This window comes from Dermacentor albipictus, chromosome 9 (genome assembly GCF_038994185.2).
Source record: "Dermacentor albipictus isolate Rhodes 1998 colony chromosome 9, USDA_Dalb.pri_finalv2, whole genome shotgun sequence".
Taxonomy (NCBI): Eukaryota; Metazoa; Arthropoda; class Arachnida; order Ixodida; family Ixodidae; genus Dermacentor; species Dermacentor albipictus.
The window spans coordinates 23,983,427-24,003,009 of NC_091829.1; the positions used below are offsets into that span (position 1 = coordinate 23,983,427).

The 19,583-nt window shown below is 43.3% G+C and overlaps 1 protein-coding gene across 1 annotated transcript in view; it reads right to left on the reverse strand.

Annotated features, from left to right (window-relative positions):
• Positions 1 to 9,642: 9,642 nt before the first annotated feature.
• Positions 9,643 to 19,583, reverse strand: part of LOC135901935 (neprilysin-1-like) — a 28,406-nt gene continuing 18,465 nt past the window's right edge. The window contains exons 15-21 of the mRNA XM_065431775.2: positions 18,386 to 18,437; positions 17,942 to 18,009; positions 16,459 to 16,589; positions 15,388 to 15,453; positions 13,050 to 13,154; positions 12,569 to 12,645; positions 9,643 to 9,870 (exon numbers count right to left, since the gene is read on the reverse strand). Coding sequence (XP_065287847.2) covers positions 9,771 to 9,870; positions 12,569 to 12,645; positions 13,050 to 13,154; positions 15,388 to 15,453; positions 16,459 to 16,589; positions 17,942 to 18,009; positions 18,386 to 18,437 — 599 coding nt within the window. The 3' untranslated portion in view covers positions 9,643 to 9,770. The remainder of the gene's footprint in view (positions 9,871 to 12,568; positions 12,646 to 13,049; positions 13,155 to 15,387; positions 15,454 to 16,458; positions 16,590 to 17,941; positions 18,010 to 18,385; positions 18,438 to 19,583) is intronic.

Below are 19,583 nucleotides of genomic sequence, written 5' to 3' on the forward strand. Positions count from 1 at the left end.
AGCATCCAGAAAAACTTTAAAATGCATATAGGGCTACGTTCATTTTCGTATTGCTTTTTAACCTGGACTTTCTTACTCCCATGTATTCAAGGAAAAAAAACGTTGCGCACCGTTTAGAGCGTTCGTATTCAAAGCGCACATTGCTGCTTGTACATGAGTCAAAAGTTGCGGGCACTTTCACCGTTCTTCAACCTCTTCTGACGTGCATAAGTGCTGTCGCCGTAAGGTGCTATAGGTTGGTCATCCTCTCTTTTTTTTGTCTCTTTTCCTATTCCCAATGTGCACAGCAGTAGACGAGAGCATACTTAATCAGGCTGACCTCTCTGCCTATCCTTGAATTAGATCTCTTTCTCCGCTCCTTGATTTCAGCTGTTGGGAAGAGATAGATGGGAAGCAGAGTAGAACTTGTTGCTGGGCGAGTTGGTTGGGATCTAAAGAGCACATTGTTGCGCCAAAAACAGGAAAATAAAGACTTGGGAAGGAAGATCAGCGCTCAACCTGTCGTTTCGTACTCTTCCTTCCCAAGTCTTTATTTTCCTTTTTTTGGCGCAACAATGTATTCTTTAGATGGGAAGCAGGTGTAGTCTTATAGAAAAAATTACTTCTGGGGTTTTACACGCCTAAGAGCCTGTAGTTTTTTAACAAGCACCCAATGCACGGTACGCAGGCACTTGTTCCATTTCAACCGCATCTAAATGTCACCGCTGCTACCGGGATTGGATCCCGCGACCTCTTGCTTAGGAGCGTAATGCCAAAGCCACTAAGCAACCACGGCGGGCGTAGCCTTATAGTAAAAAGCCTTCAACTCGTGAGGAAACTCAAACAAAGTTACGTGACATAACCGCGATGTGATTATGATGCATGTTGCAGTGTGGGACTTCTGATTAATTCTGGCCATCTGGGGTTGTTTAAGTGCTTCTACACTTAAGTATGCAAGGGCTTTCGCATTTCGCCCCCCAGTGAATTGGGGCGGCCATGATCAAACTGGGGACCTCCAGCTCCGCATCACATGGTAATAACCTTTAAGTTGCCGTGGCGAGTTTTCTCATACTATAGGCGATATAGGCCGTTAACCAAACCAGGCAGGTAGTTCGATGAAAATGTTCAGCTTGATGCAAGTTCTTTTGCTGCTTGAGAGCGTCAAGGTGCCGCACCAGGCACTGAAGAGATCAGTGTAAGCTTACCGTGCCCAGCACAGTAATGTAGGTCAAACGCGTGTGAACAACCATGGTGACGCACTTGCGGCTAGCTGTAGGAAAATCTGCGTCCAGCTTTCCAAAAGGTGAAGCAGGAAACCCAGCTGTTATCTGCTACTCTGTTTTCCCCTGCAAAGATGGATTGCATAAAAGCACTTCTAGGAAAGGGATGACTCCTTGGCCTACCGTCGCCAACGAAGTAAATGGAATATAAAAAAATTCAGTAAAGCAATGAGTCATGCGATGTTTGCCGTGTACAAGTGCCCTTTATCAAGGCGCATGATGTCTTTTGCTTTCATGTTCGGGGTCATGTATAGATTGCAAAGTATATGTTTCGGGTTTTCTAGAGGATTAGTTGATGAAGGAATTGGAATGCGATGGCAAGAAAAACATTGTTTTAAGCAGTTGCAAATATCTTTGTGCACTACTTGGCTTTTCACTCATGGACTGACTGTGTTCAAAAATCTACCATTAAACGGCCTCTACTTACACAGTAGTTACGTCCTCGAGAGAAGCGGTCGCCTCCTCATATTCAGCACGTCGTGCTTAAGTTTCACGCAAGCTGATGCAAACAAATCGATACCTTTAATCATAGTAGGCGTTGCTGCAGTTATAATTAACACTCTACTGACTTGATCAACTTGTCAAGATTTGTATTAAAGCTATCCTGAACCACCTCTTGAGCCTAATGAAAAAACACAGTCCGCGGATAGCAGGCGCTGCTGTGAACATCTCAGCCAAAGTTTGCTGCCGTGCACGATGCGTGGATGTCGCAAGCAAAGCGCTAAGTCGCATTTCTCTGAAATGCTTTCTTTTGAACAGGAGCCTGCTCCTCACTTTTTTGTACGCTCTCTATTTGATAATATAGCAGGGTCCCATGCATGGCTGCTATCGGCCAATGGCTAACATCAATCAAGAAAAGTGCATGGATAAGTGCGCGTCTACTTACTGTTGTTTTGTATATTTGTTGGCGCAGTTTAACGGGCTTAAGTGAGCGATATCTGCTTTCAAAATTCGATAATAATTGCGTACGTGAAGAAGTGGACTGTCATCTGCTCACGCTCGGCAGCGACCGCCGCGTAGGAACTGTACTTTGGCCACCCTACTTATCGGTTTCGTAGGCGTCCTACCTTGCTTTTATTCTATTTTTTCGCAAGGGGACCTCGACAATGCTTCCGCCTCGTTAGGCGATGTCGCTACAATAGTCGATAGAGGTGTTCTCTGTCAGCAACTACACCTCTGCACTTCTCTTGAGGCACTTGCTGTCCGAGCAGTACTCTTCGGTAAGGTAGTCACGATCAGTTCGTTTTGTATCCCCCCTTTTGGTCAACTTTCTAAGACACAGTTTCAAAGTTTCATCGATGAACTTACTCTGCCATTTACCGTCGCTGGTAATGTAAACTCTCATAGCACGCTATGGGGCGACTCTCGCTAGGGATGCGCGAGGACGCCTAATAGAATATTGTCTGTTTCTTTGCGACGCATCTAAGAAAGAGACAACGTATCACAGCGTTGCAATTAACACATCTTGCTTCATAGTCTTACGCTTAGTTTCGAGTACACTAATTACGTATTTGGAGTGGTATGAGACAGATATAGTAACATGGTAACAAAGAACTTCAAACCTCTTAAGTCCCTAGAGACAGTTGCTGTCCGAGGGGTGTTGTTTGACAAGCACCATCAGCTTTGTATACATCGCTCCTAATTATTAACTCACTAAAACCGAATTTCTAAATATATACGTGAGCTTCCGGCGCCATGCATAGTCGTCGGAGATTTAAACGCACATAAACCTTTGTGGGGATACTCTCATTGCGATGCAATAGGTCGCCTAATTCAAAACGTTTGTTTTTCCTCAGGAGCATGTATACTTAATAAGAAAGAGCGAACGTACCACAGCGTGGTGCATAACACATGCACCTCCATAGACTGAAGCATAGTGTCGAGTACACTAATGCCGTACCTGGAGTGGCCCGTTCTTAAGAACTCCTTTGGGCGCGACCACTTCCCAGTTATGTCCCATGTAATCCCATCCGCGCCGGCGGTGGCGCTGGCGGTGCGGGGGAACAAAAAAAAGAACCTGAAAGCTGGTCTTCGTGCATAGCGTTTGTCGCAAGAGTTTTCCGGTAAACAATGCGTCTGCATAAGCTGCGGTCGCTGGGAAGCGGCAGCTGTAGCATACGAAGCAGGGAGGGACGTAACTACACTTTCGTATGTAAAAGGACCCGCCTAGCGAACGATTTGTGTTGTGACAGTACTATGGGAAGGCCGCGTATAGTGAAGGCTCCTGAAGAGCAGCGTGCATAGGCGCTGCGGCGTAAGTGTGGTTAAAGGCATTTGTCTGTTCGGTCGTCCACTCTTTGTAGCTGCACGAAATAGCGGCGCAAGCCAAGTCGCAAGCCATTGAAGCGACTTAAGTTATTAACTAGGTAAATTGCAAGTGAATCTCGCCATTGTAATATTTCTAAGCTACATCTCAATGAGTAATCATTCTACTTAGTTTCTTTACCACTTCACTGTCCAACCACCTTTCCAGAGTGGAATAGAGATCAATACTTTTCGTGAATGTATTTTTCTTTTCTGTCCAGCTTTTGTTAGCAGTTTTCACGCACAAAAAATACGCATTTGCTGAAATCAAATAGCTCTGTGTTTTTTTTATTATAACTGTATGCCTGATGGTGCAGCGAGCCTTGCCACTCGCTATGGACATGGACAGCTCAACGTCTCGGAACATTGTAGACATGCCTTCAAATGACGTGGGACCAAGCTTCACCACAAATCGTAGCGATGTTTTGGGTTCGACGCAGAGGTCACTGGGCAGGTGAAGGTATCGGAGAAGGTTTTGATGTTTAACATTGGCACGTTGACTCTAAAGGAGAGAAAAGTGCGATATTTGTTAGCCCGCATGAACGTAGATTTAAAGTAGCGTATTTGTTGTTTCTGTCGATGGGACGAAATGTTTTACCGGTATCCCGCCTTTCTTTCATTTTGTGTCCTGCAAGCACCGAAGTTGGCTCCTGCCAACCACGATGACCATTTATTGCGTTTTGTGCGTTTGTGAAAGTATGCACGAATACGCTGCAGTTCGTGAATGGCTGGTGGCTGGTACCTGTCCGCTGGACAATAAAAGAAATTCTTCTTCGCACCAGAATGTTCTGTATTATATGTATCTTTGATGCATGCATGCAGCATAGTTGAAGCAAGGAAAAAGCACTACTTCCCTCATTTTCTTCGGGAATCATGAGAGGCATACATGAGCAGGCATATCCGACTTCGACGTAGTTGTTCGTTTTCTTCTTTTTTTATCTCGGAGAAGCTGTCTCACCTTCCATATTTTGATGTTTTGCACGCCTTCAGAAAAATGTTCGGTCTTCCCCCTGAATGTACATACTTACGTGGGTCTACTCTCCTCCGTGTCACAACTAACCAACGTTTACTGATGCCTTTCTTCTAAGTTGTTTCACCGGGATTGCAGAATTCACAAATTAGGGTCCTGATTGGATTTCAAGCCGCAGAACTTGACAATTGGTTAATAATAATATATGAGGTTTTACGTGCCAAAACCACTTTCTGATTATGAGGCACGCCGTAGTGGGGGACTCCGGAAATTTGGACCACCTGGGGTTCTTTAACGTGCACCTAAATCTAAGTACACGGGTGTTTTCGCATTTCGCCCCCACCGAAATGCGGCCGCCGTGGCCAGGATTCGATCCCGCGACCTCGTGCTCAGCAGCCTAACACCATAGCCACTGAGCAACCACGGCGGGTGACAATTGGTTGCAGCAGTAGCTGCACGAATGCTTTGAGAGCGCTTTAACGCACGGCAAAAAGGTGCGAAGATGACTACATTTCTGATGGCTACATGTCTGGGATATTGGCTCAGCGTGTGGCACGTTTCGCGTAAAAGCAACGAGGTGCCGCAGCTGACAGAACGATAACAACGCACGGGCGACGGCGATGATCGCGCTCACAACTGCGCCTGCACTCTCGCGCGACCCGTTGCACATTACAATGCACATTGATGTCTATGCTATTCACAATTACCACGGAAACGATTAAGCAGAATATTCATCGCGGATATCAAGTCTGTTGCTTGCGAAGCTGTACATGAAAGTGCTTTGCGCATATGCTTGCAGTGAGCATCGGCGGCGATTGCCGCCAAATTTGTCCTGAGCATTGTGCCATCCTAGACGACCTAAATCAACCATGATGTACGTTTCGAATACCGTGAGTTATGTGAATTCGGGATGCAGCCCCAATATGCCAACCTATACGACGAGGAATGTTACCTTCCTAATGTGTATTTAAGCAGTGAAAAGCGGTTTTCCTGAAAATAAACGCTGGGAAACGGGAATCTATTTTACGTACATGAAAACGCTGCCTTCCGCACCTATGTGTTGCATATAAAAAAAATTGGCGTTCCCGTTAGATATATGCTGTTTTTTAAAAAGATCCGATTCAAAATCTCATTATGTTCTTAAGCCATCTTCTTATCTTAGAAGTGTTTGAAACAAATACTTTTGTGATGAATACGGCTGCGTAAATTTATTAGTAAATTATGCGCACTCGGTTAATAAATGAAAGTAATTTAAAGGTACTCCGAAAACGTCACTCTTGCAAGAGACTGGCAAATTGCGGCCAGAATTGATGTGGAAACACACCGTGTGGCCACCGCAGAGACGCATCACGTATTAAGCGTTTGTGCAACCCGGCACCTCTCTCGCAGTTCTCTCTTAACACTTGCCGCCATCTAGGGGTGTCATCCTGAAGTGTCCTTGCATGGCTGGCGCATGTGTGAGTATATGTTCAGAAGAGACGTGCCTGAACAAATGTAACGCAGGTTTGATTCAGCTCAGCAGGGGAGACCCAACTTGACGCAAAACGGTTTCCTTGAAGAGCGGCACACACCAAAGGACCCAAGTTGGTCCGACCATTGGTTTCGAACTAGCATAACAGCCCAGTGCCCTATCCATTAGACCATAATCTACCTAGGGACCCAAGTCAGTGGGCAAACAGTAACAGGTCTAGCTCCACAGATATGCAGAAAATTTGGGGGAACGTACATGAGCTTGCCGAAGAAAAATGCTAATCTGATTAAAGTAACATAAAGGGGAAACCCACGGCATTCTGGCAAACCGGCATTTCCAGCCCAACTTCGCAAGGTGTTACTCATCTGCTGCGCTTTTTTTTGTACAACGAAAGAAAGCATAAGCGCGTTGAGGTGCCTGTACGGATCAGGGCTGTGTACGTCGTACTTAATCATGAGCTTAAGCTGCTCAGGATGGATTTTGCTGCATGAAATCTGCGGAGGAGAAGGACAAAAAGTTATCCAGTATTCAATGGTTAACGCTGGTCATCACAAACATAGCTGGAGCGGGACGTACCATTCCGTTTGCAATGAAAAATAGCTGATTTCCAGAGATATGTTCCAGACTTTTTAGCCGAGTGTCAATGTTCTTGTACTGCTGTTTTAGAAGTGTTTTGACAGGCCTGTGAAGCAAGAATAACTTGGACTGTGAGTTTCACAGGTCCTGCAGTGTCCCCTTGTAGCACTCCACGGTGGGTGGCTGGCGTTACTGCCGAAATATCACATATATTTATGGATAGCTCCTTTCCTCAACTCCCTGATCGCCCTCAGAAAAGAGGGTGCACCGATGAAGTTTTTCAGTTTTTCGGACGCCAAGTCGACAACTTCCCACGTTTCCATGTAGTTCACTCGGAAAAACCAGGCAAACCAGTGCGCACCTTTTCACCTTTCCTTGTACCGAAGACTCTGATGTTTTTGGAGACGGTTATAAGGCGACCAGGATGGCAAACGGTGATCTTCTCCTGGAGCTGCGCGATAAGAATCAATACGAGAAACTGCCTAAGCTAGTGTCATTTGGGGATAACTAACTAACAGTAGCACCGCACCGTACTATGAACACCACCCACGGTGTTGTGTTAGATGATGACTTGCTGGAGCTCACTGAGGCTGAACTCTTGGAGGGCTTCAGTGAACAGAATTTAATGAATGTCAAAAGAATTAAGATGAGGCGCGATGGCAAAGAAATCCAAACAACTCTGCAGCCCCGAGTGCACTAAAGGGAGAGAAGGGAGAAGGGAGAGAAGGAGAGTGTGTGGTGACGTGACTAAGTGCGCACTAGAAAAAGGGGGGGGGGGGAGGTGAGCCGGCGCCGCCCCTTCTAGCTCGGCCGTTCCTACGCATGACGCGGCAGACTATCGCCAGCAAAATATTTTTTGTACGTTAGATAATGAAAGTAGATCACGAATTGACGCGTTACGACAGCCGTGTACGACAGCAGTAAAGCTGTTAGCGAGAACGTGTGGCGTTTTGTCCAGCTAGAATGGGCCTGAAAAAAGTTTTTGTGACATCGGTGGATTTGTCGAACGAAGGTCATGAAGGCAATCCAAGTTCACCATTATCTCACGACAAACTCTTTGCACAAGAAGTCAAGTAGTGTATGTAATTCACTGCAGCATTATCCTGGCGTGCTCTATGGTTAGGCTCTGCATGCACAAATGTGGTTGGCAGATTTCTTGCTGCAGTGTTATTGCCACCTCTGGCAATGCAATATTCTGCAAGCAGTAGGTTTACGGACACACTAAATATATCTGATGCTAAAACTTTTTACACTATTCTGCCAACTAAATTATGCTACTTGTGCCTAGATATGGAGCAAATAAATCTTATTGTGGGTAGCTTACTTTACGTTGCACTGCCGACTGTAAAAAGTTTGCCGTCTTTTACAACTCGTTAGAAGCTTATAGCCACTTGTCGTGACAGGCACCGCTAAGATTTCGCCAAAAGTGTCTTTCAAATAGTGGTGAACTTGTCGCCTTCAGCTCCATTGATAAGAGGGCTTGTGCGCGCTATACATTTCTATGTGATGCCTTGCTGCGCAACCTTGTCAGGGTCGGGTATGGCCTAATAAAATATGAATTTACGCTTCCGCTACAAACTAATAAAATAATAGTTAGGTATTCTACGTACCTTAAATATAACATGATTCTGTAGAAAAGAGTTTACTACCTTTGGGGCTCAGATAATACGCAAATAATAATTGTAGTTTATCTTAGCTGATTTTGTTTCTTTACCGCTGCATGGCGATTACTTCTTCCACGGAACATCCTGCTTCGCGTTAGATGGGTAACTTAGTATTGTCGTTAAGAAAGGAGCTAGCGCAGAATTTGCAGCAAAGAGAACGCAAATAAGGCAGATGACGATTATTGTTTGGGGACAAGATGCACTCCGAAAGTTGTATACACTTGTTTTTAGTGTTAGTCCCTCCCCCACAATACCCACCTATGAAGCTTCAATTAGGAGTTTCGAGTGGATCGAAGTGGATCAGCTTTTGGTCAACGCTGTCCGCCTATTTGCGATCAATTGATATTTGTCTTAGAAAAATAGTAGCAGGCTGTAGAGGACCTTGTGTATTTTACAGAGGTAAACAACATGATCTTTACCATATTCTCAGAACCCATAGTTTCGTTTCAATAGGCGCTTCTGCTAAATTGGGTTTCCAACATTTGGATGCTCGAATTTGGTATTATAACTAAGAGCCTACAGGTTACCTACAGTATATGTCAGGTCCATCAGCAGTTAGAAAATTTCTATATTTGACGCGTTACATACGCCACAAGAATAATTTTCTGCTGAAGTACAGGACGCTTTTCCTAAGCAGCAAATGCTCTAATGCAAGCACTGTCATGGCGCTCTTTAGCCACACTTGGCTCTTGCGCCATTAAACACTACTTATCGTCATCATCATCTACAGCAAGAGTTCAAGTGATATTAGTTTTCCTCAATCCACTCAGGTAGAATTAGTGCTTTGATTTCACCGGTTCCTTTCTCATTGTAAATCATCGCAATATGAATTCGTGTTGACCATCTCAAACTGCTAGCTGGCGTTGGGTGGCAAGAGAGAAGTGTACCTGCGGTGGTGACTCAGGTTCATAGGCTGCTGCTTTAACTGCATAATAGTATTACAGTGCTCGATGACTTGATTGTATTAAAGAAATGATAATCCATTTGTGTCGGCAAATACAGGCAAACTTGTTTTTAGCAATTTTATAATTTTTTGCGAGAAATGCAATAAGCAAGAAAGCGGTCGTGCCCTATATGTTGGAGCATCGGGCTGCGGCGCTGGGAAGTCGAGGTTGGAATCCCACTGCCGGACACGCCTAATTTTTCTTTAAGTGAAAGGGAACCTACTCGGCGATCACCCGACCAGCGATTGACGAACGGACTGACCGAACCAGGTGAGACTACGGAATGGTAGGCAAAGAATGCGTCCTTCTTAACTATCAGTTAACATTATGGAGCTGTGCTTTGTTATCTAACATATGCAGATAACACATCAGCAGATTACGCTGCTCAAGTGCATCGTCATTATGCCATGCTTGTCAGCAGTGTTTAACGTGTTAATAGAGAAAGCGAGCATAATTTCAGACAAAAAAGTCGTTACCTTTTATTGCGCAATTATTCTGTGAGAAAGAATGCTGTGACTCATCCAGGGAATTGTGCTTGGCCTTTGAAATGTAAGTGCTATTTTTTTTGATGATTTACCAATGTCACCATAAGGTGCACCTTTTCTTTTTGTTCATAAGCGAATTTTTCGGGCACTTGAACGCAGCCGCAAAGGCGGGCATGTTAGCCATCGGCACATTCACCCTAAAGAGAAAGAGCAAAATAAAGAGTTAGGTTTCAGTAAGCCAAACATGGGCATTGAAGTGTAAGAGATCGATACAATGCTTTTATGATGCCTTAAAATGGTTCCCCACTTGCGCTTGTGGTAATTGCTGCATAAGGTGCAAAGAATACAGCAATGTTAAATGGGTTGATTACGCCGACAAAAGAAAATTAAATCTGATAAGTAAATAATAAATAGGCCTACGTTGAAGAACTCTACAAATGCAGTATGATAAATACAGCGACTAAAGAACGCAGACATTCCCAGCAAAGTCCGTTGATATTGCTGCTATGAATATTAGACAGAAGATGTATATGTATATGTATATGTATATGTATATGTATATGTATATGTCATCAAATATGTATTTTAAGCGAAGTTCCGGAAGTTCGCGTAGAGGTGAGTTAAACCTCATATTTAGATCATATCCCACGTCGCTTAACTGTTGTTGAGCGAAAATGTGTGTGACTGTTTTACGCAATATGCGTTAATTTGCCGGATTAATGGAACAGGCGACTTAAACTGCCCGAAATGGAGTGATGCTAGAAGGCGAGGTGATTGTGCTGGTGTGTTACTGCCATTTTTAGCGCGGTAGAGAAGATAGCGGCTTTTCTGCAGTACAATTTCAATCTAACCTATTCAAAGTCGTTGTACTTTTACAGAAAGATCTCGGTATTCAGTTTATTAGGTTAGAATGCCAGTACCCTATTTTTGCTTTTCCTGAAGGGACATGTATGCATGTAGAATACCGAGCCAGTAGTGTTTACGAGGGAGTGCTAATAAGTTTTTAACGTTACACAGAAAAAAAGTGTAGCATAGTGTGGCGGTTGCTGATTTTTAGTCACATTTCACGACGAAATCAATATGCACTTTGCGACATCTTTTCCGCAGCTCTTTAAGTCCATGCAAATAAAATTATTTCGGCTGATATTGCGACCACTCTCTTGCTGCATTAGTTATCTTGAGAACAATTCCAAACCCTTGTCTCTTTAGGTGTTTTGTTATATAGGGGGAAAATGGTAGTCAGAAAGAGTCCGGTCGGGTAGAGCACCACTAGAAACCCTGAAGATGTGAGCTTTTCCGTTGCTATACCTGCAGTGTGTGACAAGGTATTTCGGGATCTTCCCTCGACTTTTTGCTTTATATTTTACCTCAACTACGTGAATGAGTAAGAAAATTATTCTGTAATAATAAATTAACCCTGTTGGAGGGAATCCATCCCCATAAATCTCTTCTTATTGCTAGAAACTGGAGAAATTTGATTCTGGCCTTAGCTCGGTACACCAAATTTTGTTGGCCTGACGGAACCACTGTGCTTATAATCGTGGGACTAATGTTGTTACGGGATTTTATGAGCAGATCCATGTCTCATCACCAGTTACCAGTTTGTCCGGCAAATCTTTTTTTTTTTTTTCAAAATGCTCAAGAAAGCCATTGATGTCTCCGCACGTTTCCTACTTTGTCCATTTGTCAAGCCTTTTGCGATCTGTTTTGCTGCACGCTTTATCATTTAGAAGTCATCGTGGATAATGGAACCAGCTCTCTGGCGTGACATTTTTAGTCGTGATGAAATACGTTTCGCTTATATGCAGCGATCATCCGTGATTATATCGAGGATGGATTTCACATTTGCAGGTACAGAGACGTTTAGAAACAGGCGTACACTGCTTTTCACATTTTCAGTACCGAAATGACGAGTTTTAAGGTTAAGAAACCAATTTTGAACTGTAGTATATAAAAGCCACTGTTGCGCAATGTTTTTGGATATTTTGTCACGAGTCTGCTTCGCACCTGTGTTTTGGCTAAACAGGAACTTGAATATATTCCTCTGCTCTCCCCGCACTGAACTTTTCTGCAGGTGCTACCACGTTCAGATAGCACTTGAAAAATAAATATAAGCTGACATTACGTAGTTGACTTTCAAACCATTGAGTATAGACGGATTGACCAATATACCCTTCGATTCAGAGCTATTAGAAAAAATGCGTTGGTTGGTCTGAATACTTAGAAGCACCTCCTGGTTTCTCTGTACTCATATATTATTGCAATCGTGTTTTAGGTCGGAGTTTTACCCGTTGCAATGTATGTCGATGCACATTGAAGTGCCGCACATGTGTTCGCTGGTAATTCGCTTATTGTGTACCTGTGTTTTAATTCGTTATATTTTTGACATCATATTTCTGGTTAGTGTAGTTTAATGGGCATCATGCGAAAAGATTCCTACAGAAGTCACAATTGGGAGCGCTATGTTGGCTCCTGTCAGCAGCGTCTTTATTAGGTTGCTTTGAACTGCCTTAATTGCCAATTCTCGCAAAGCGAAATCTGTAGGACAGCTTCACGTTCATTCTTTCAAGTAGTAAAAAAACTGCGAATAGAGAATACATAGAAAGTGCTGAAGAAATAAGTAATATATAAAATTATTCAATTGCTAATTGCATATGGCGACACCACAAGCTAGGGTACGGTATTACTTACCGGCTTTGAAACTTAGAACCAGCATTAAACTTTAAATATTACCCTGATTTGCGCATTTCTAGGACAGCTTGAATCAAACCGCCTTATTTTACATTGCAGTAGTTCGAATTCGGCCTCGAAGAGGGCGACTCTTTCGCACGTACCCTCAGATAGGGTTACATGGTGATAGGCACCGTTTTTTGAACGAAACCTCAATGCACTTACCTGTAGTGACTCGGACTGTGTGGGTCATACTGAATTTGTAGTTTGAGGTGCTGTGGCCGTGCCAGGCTGCACCAAACCTGCAAAGAGTGGGGCACATGTCGGGCATATCAGTGGGGCATTCCCGGCTTCACAACCGTGCTGATAAGTATCTACCTGGCATAATTCTGGTGCCCAATTCACAAAGTTTCTCGTCCGTAAGAGGTCACTGTAACTGAATGAATTCGTAATTTATCTTGGAATAGTGCGTTCGCTGTCACTTTTAGCTGGCACCAGTTCCATTCGAACGGCTCTATAGTGCATGGGACTCAGTCAAGCTGCCTAGAGCAGCTTTTAGCCGTGAAGACCATCCAGAATGTTCTGGTGAAATAAACGTTGATTGATTGATTGATTGATTGATTGATTGATTGATTGATTGATCTACAAACTGCTTATGCGATTAGGGGCCGTAGCTTTAAATGCCTTCGCTGTGGAAACGACATACCATAGCATTGGCGATGAAGAATAATTTTCTTCCGGAAAGGTGCTCCAGGCCACTCAAACGAGTATCGTCGTTTCGACGTTCGTTCTTGAGAAACCTCTCATACGCCTGAAAAATATTTATCCAGGTTTGACTTCAATACCAATGCGAAACACTATAATGGAAGAACATGAAGTGGCGTCGCGTTTGCAGGTGCATTGCAACTGCGAATTAAATTGAGTTCGCAGTGGTGGAATGGCTTTCGAAGTCTTCTTGTAATGTGCAATACTCTGAAGTACTATTTAGCAGAGCAGTATGGATTCGAGTAAATTCGATTCTTCAGTGCTACCTAGAGTAACTGTGCAAAATAATTTCTGCACCCACCTCAGTCGGCGATATAGTCATGCAGCCACCGAGACCAGCTGTCGAACTTGCGATATTATGGGAAGCAACAGGAGAAAGCCATTTGTATATCGGCCAAGCAACCCGTAGAGTAACAAGTGGTAAATGGTTTCTTGAATTAATTTACTTATAGCGCAAGGCCAGGTTATATATCTCTATACAGGAAGTTTAATGAAAGGTAAGCATTTTTGCAAGTGTTACTAGTTGTACCAGTACCAGTTGTTTCTGCAACTTCCATTATACGCTTGATTACAGTGGGAGATGTCCTGGAGTGTCGGGAAGCCGAACATGAAAGAAAGAAGCATTTTCCCTTAGCATACCGGCAGCGCATCCCCCTTCATCCTGTTATGTTACTCGGCCCGGAACCTCTATTTGACACTAACGCAGTCTTAAGTTTTCTGAAAGATGTTGTTTTGCATGTTTTTAGCCCCACATGTTCGTAGCGCTTCCTCTCTTCAGAGGATGTCGCTGTGATCATTATTTTGAATAGCACATGCCTCTAGGCCCTTGTGGTTCAAGGGCTCAGGCGAGGCAGCAGTGCTCAAAGTAATTTTACCATCTTATATATTTTATATTTTGCATCATTATTCTACGATGGATTTTAATGTTTAGAGTATTCGTCATTAGTCATCGCCATAATTTTATAGCACGTAGATTTTACGCACTTTACAGCGACAATTGTTTAGGCCACTTTACAGCCAAGTCACATCTCCATAATACATCGTCAACATCACCACTTGTCATGGCGCTCTTTGGCCAAACCTGGCCCTTGCGCCATTAAACACCACATATCATCATCATCATCATCATCACATTTAGCTTTGGACTGTGGATCATCGCAGATATCAAAGGAAATCCACTGCTTAGGAACATGCGTAAACTTATTACACTAGTGGCGTACGTAATGAGCTGTACACTCTGGACTTTTCTTTCATGAAGTTACGGCTTCAGGTTGTTTGTGATTGCCTTTTCGTGGTGACAGAATTTTTCAGATGCCAGCACTTACATAAGTTGGTGTGTAGGATTGTTATTCCTAATCATTGGAGAAACGAAAATGCGCATAATTATATTTTGCTCTTCATTCTTTGCTAATTTTACCTTGCAAAGTTGGAATTTTGAGCGCATCGTCGACTGGATGCTAACGAGGGCCGTGAATCTAGAGCCACTGGTAAGCTTTAGACATATGTACCGAGGGCTCCGTACGGTGTGCCAAGACTAGGAAACATAGAGACCTTCTACATTGCACAGGTTTCAAATGTACAAAGCCAAACTTTATTGCTCACTAACCCTCTACCACGTCACAATGAGCATGTTCGTACATGTCTCACGAAGAATCATGGCTACTGACAACACAGAACAGACAGGAACACAAGCTACAGACTACTCTCAGCTTATTTTCACATGAAAAACAGACATAACCCAGTGAGAAAAAATCCTGCAGATCCAACGTGCCCTGTTGGAAAATATATACAGTGAAGCTTGTGGGTCAATGCTCCGACGCACCTTTTCATCTGTCTCAAGGATACCCCGAGCGAAGAGCTCTACTTTGCAATCCGCCTTTGAACGCACCCAGCGTAAGCGGTCTTTCTGCGCCATATGTTTGAAGTATAAAACCACCCCTTGTATTTAGTAAAAGCGTGATATATCTTAAACTAGGTACGTGAAACGTTACGTGCCAATCCGCAATAACCATATCCCATGCTGTAGCCATGGATCCGTACTACGTAACGAGCCCGATCACGGCATTCGCAAAATCGCAGATGCAAATGGTATATAAGCATTTGCATTTATAAGAGACGGACCTGCTTCTTTTTCTTTTTTTGAACAAGGGACTCGTACGGGTTCTAGAAACATTTTAAACTTTGTTCCTTTGTTACCTGTGGCGAGTGCTTGTTCATCTCCAACTTGCGAATGCTGGTTGCTCCACTGTCTAGGCACAAAAGGTATTAGCTCAACTCACCTTGAAGGCCATGCGCAGGCCACCGTTATCCGCAATGTTTTCACCCAGAGTGTTTTTGCCATTTAGCTGCATTGTGTGAAGAAAATGCAGCACATATTTTGGTTATTGCATGACCAATGTACTGCATCACAAAAGAAAGATACTGGCGAGAGAGGGATGTATTACTTCACCACTGTGAAAATAAAAAGGCTAAACTAACGAGCGAATGTGTCATTCCTGTTCGGTTATTAATTTCTGAAGAAAAAATACCTTATGGATTTCCTTTAGTTTGAACCCATCAGCTCAATACCCAGCATTGTCTTATTGGACAATTTATTGTGGGGGGCTCATACAAGGTTTGCGTGTATTCAGAAGTTGTAATTTTTTCTCGACAATAAAATTGGTGTCCCCTCCTATTTCTCACGGCTTTATGAATTCCACGTAGCCAAAGCAGTGCTCCCTTTCGTCTTTATTATGTCATAATTTCGGCTTCTTGGCTAATCACAATGAGTTCTGAACAGCTCAACACAGAGCAGAGAAAAAAGCCCACGCACAGCGTTTTCCGCGTGTTTTTCATTATTTTCACGCTAAATTTAAAGAGAGCAGAAACAAGTTCTAGTAACTAAACACCATGTCCTGTTTAGCTGTTGTCATAATGGTGCTGGAAAAGTAATCGATCACATAGAGTGACTATTTCCTATACATTTTAAACAGTTACGCAACGCAAATTTTGTATTTGCCAGTGCTCTACACGGTTTTGCTGACAGCGCTGACACTGCCTTCTACGGTCTTCTACGCCGTGAAACTGTTTAACACACATATTACATTCTTAACACCACGCTAGTGTGTCTTTATGATATCCTGGTCGCATTCTACAGTGCTCAAGCACAGCAGTCACTCAACTTCGTCCTGTGGCTGAAATATAGTGTGTTGTATGTAGAACAGTCAAGCAGCACTCGTAGCCCGTCATGACAGTACACCTGCGGGTTGCCGACTTTTTTTTATCTGCTTAGTAGATGGGCTCTAACATCGAATAAATGGTTATGTGTAGGCTAATTACTTTTTTTAATATTAAACATGCTCAGGCCTTACCTTCATATTTGCAGCATCGTCGGTGATATTTCCGTATTGATACTCAAAGCATTTGGACTTTTTCAAAAAGAGCGAACGGGTATCATTGGTCCACCATTGTTTCAAAGCACCATCGGCGTCGAACTCACTGCCTTCGCGTATGAATAAAAATAAAAGCTGGTGTCAGCGACCTTGAGGATATTTGCTAGGAAGCGCGAAGGTTATAATGGAGGCATATAGAATATATTTCTTGACTTTATATTTGTCCAAGAGTACAATCAAGCTTATTCTGCATGCTACGTTATTACTAAAAATTGTTGCCTATCGCACGAGCTCGGGGACTAAAAAGCAATACTCAGTTTATCAATAAGTAACTGCGCCTTGGTTTACCAAGTTTGAGATCTTAGGCAAATAATTTGTGCTAGTGTACTGGCTGCCATGACATATACTTTAACATACTATGTTTGGGAGTTTATGCAAGTGTTGCTTCATTGTCCATATATTTTTGCCGTATTACATCGTTACAAGATAGCGTAGAACTTTGAAATACCTTACGCTTGACTATGACGTCCTACTTGTGGATTAGCGGTTTGCATTATATATGTAATGGTGTGCAGCGTGAAATGGTTCGTAGTAGCCTTGCCCTCACGACTCACCACGTTGGTGAGGATGATAGGTGGTGTTTTATGGCGCAAGTGCCACTCATGGCCAAAGAGCGCCAAGCAATGTTTTAATGCAATCAGTGATGCAAATAAAGACTAATGGCGTCGTCGTTGGCTATAAGAATGCAACATGGCTGTATAGGGGCCCGAAAAACAGTGGTAAAATAAACACGTATCTGCTAAAATTGTTGCCATGACATATTTGGATGAGACCCATTGCGGGAATTATTGGTGGCTACTTCCTACATCATGCCTCCCCTGAAATTGGCTCTATGGTGGTCGCAGTGTCACCCACATGTCCACGGATGCTCTTCAGCACCGACTCAGCTCTAAACTGCATGTTCAACTAGGGGATGCTGGCGATCAAAAAATAATGTGCTTTCTATCTTTCTTTCGTGTTGGGGGAGGAGAAAGGGGGCACAAGGACTTAGAAAGAACAGTGACCGCGGAAACCTGCTCGCAAAATTCGGAGCATGGCTCAAAATGTGCGATTTCCGAACACTACGGGAAACACCCATATCCTGACAATTTGTGTCAGGCCTTGAAATTCCGATAGGTTCAGCGCACAGCATCGTTTTGTTGCATGGCGCCGTGCTATGCTCCGACAAAAGCGCTGCAAGTGCGTTGGTCACGGGAGGCGCGTGGTAAATACTTGTTTCAGAGGCTGCGTCGGCACTGCTGGGACAAAAGGGGTAGCCGGGTTTCTTTGTTGGTTGATTATTTGAATCAGGATAACTCACGCATAAGCTATTAAGGTGGCAACCTATACCATTTTTGACATATACAGTGTTTCGAGTGCAATAATACGAACTACATAACGCACCTTTTCCGAAAGCACTCACCGGTGTCATCAAAACCATGCGTCATTTCATGCCCGACCACCATACCAATGGCTCCGAAGTTGATGGAACTGTTGAAAACGGGACCAAGTGTTAAGCTTACTATGTTTGTCAACTGGTGAAGCAGAATGAGCATACCGGCAGCTTTAGAGCTTGGAACCTGTTTTACTTTGCTGTTATCATTTTGGCAACCTTCAGAAAGTCTCATAAGCGCTGACACATGCGCTTAAAGCAGTGAGACACGGCTCGCATGTCATAACTTGTATGTGGCAAACTAATTACGCACGTGCAAATATTTTAAGTGATCGGCGAAGTCATCAGGGATGCACTTTGTAAATAAACTGTTTGTTTCTTGCCAGTTTATCGCACAGGGACTGAGGGTAACAAATATGCAGGTAGAGAAAAATGAGTGCAAAAGGTAGTATTCGACTGCATGGAATCGCTTACCGTGGAAGTCCATGCTCATAAAACACGCCTTGAAGGACGCCCGAGGGATATACTGCAAAGTACGCCAATACTACGTTTAAATGGCGCTGTGGTTGGGAGTCTGCCTCTGTCAGCAGATGACGGAGCTACCCAGCATAGCTTCTTAAGATTAGGTCAGTCTAGGTGATTGTAAGCACATTAAACCAATGTGCCGTGGTCGTTGGCAGGACACTACGTTTATATACGTCACGCCAGTCATATTCAGCGGGGCCAGTTATGTGTAACCAGTGGGGAAAAAAGCTAATTCTCATATATTTACCTTGAAATCGCATTAGAGTTGATTTGAACGAGCGCGGGATATCCTACAAACAATATATTGGAACTTGTTACGTTGATAATAAACAGTGCGCGTTCGAAGAAGCAACATGCCCCTCCTTAGCACTCCTTTCGTACAAACACAAAACTTTTTTTTTTTCCCATGATCTAGAAGTTAGATTACTTGAAATAGCGCTCTTCTGAAACCACGCGTTTGACAAATTGGTAGGCACAATCCGGGCTTTTGCATACCGAACAGTGTGCCAACGCGCAACTCGGCGAACGTAGACACACAAGATTTCATTATTGACCTCGGAGTCGGAGGGATAGCGTAATTTCACGAAAGCAGTGCAGGGTTCAAACCTATAAACGCTGCCCTTGCACGACTTGTGAAGCACAGGTCATCTATCAGCTATAGAATAAAGGCAAGTCCATACTAAATATCGGCGACAATATTAATGATGATTTTATTTTTTAAATGCGTCGTAAAGAGGTAGCATTTAGCTCGGGCCCAACTCTGACGCGTCCTATTCAGATACATGTAAAACTCAAAAACAGTTTTCTGAGAGAACGCCCCGACCGATTTTAATCAAATTTGTTGCATTTGAAAGAGAACGTTAAATTCTAGTTACTGTTGAAGCGTAGTTTAGACTTAGGACATAAATTTTGTGAATAGGATTTTCAAATCTTCAAAATTTCGAGGAATATAGACGCGCGAAGATTATAAATTAATAGCTCTGCATCAAAAACAGATATCGTGGTTCTGTAAACGGAATCCATTAGATCATTCAAAGCGGACAAATTTGATTTGTCAATTGTGATTTGTGATTTGTGAATTGTGAATTGTGATTTGTCAAATGTGATTTTTCACGTGAATTTGTTACGCTGCCTACAAGGGTTGTGC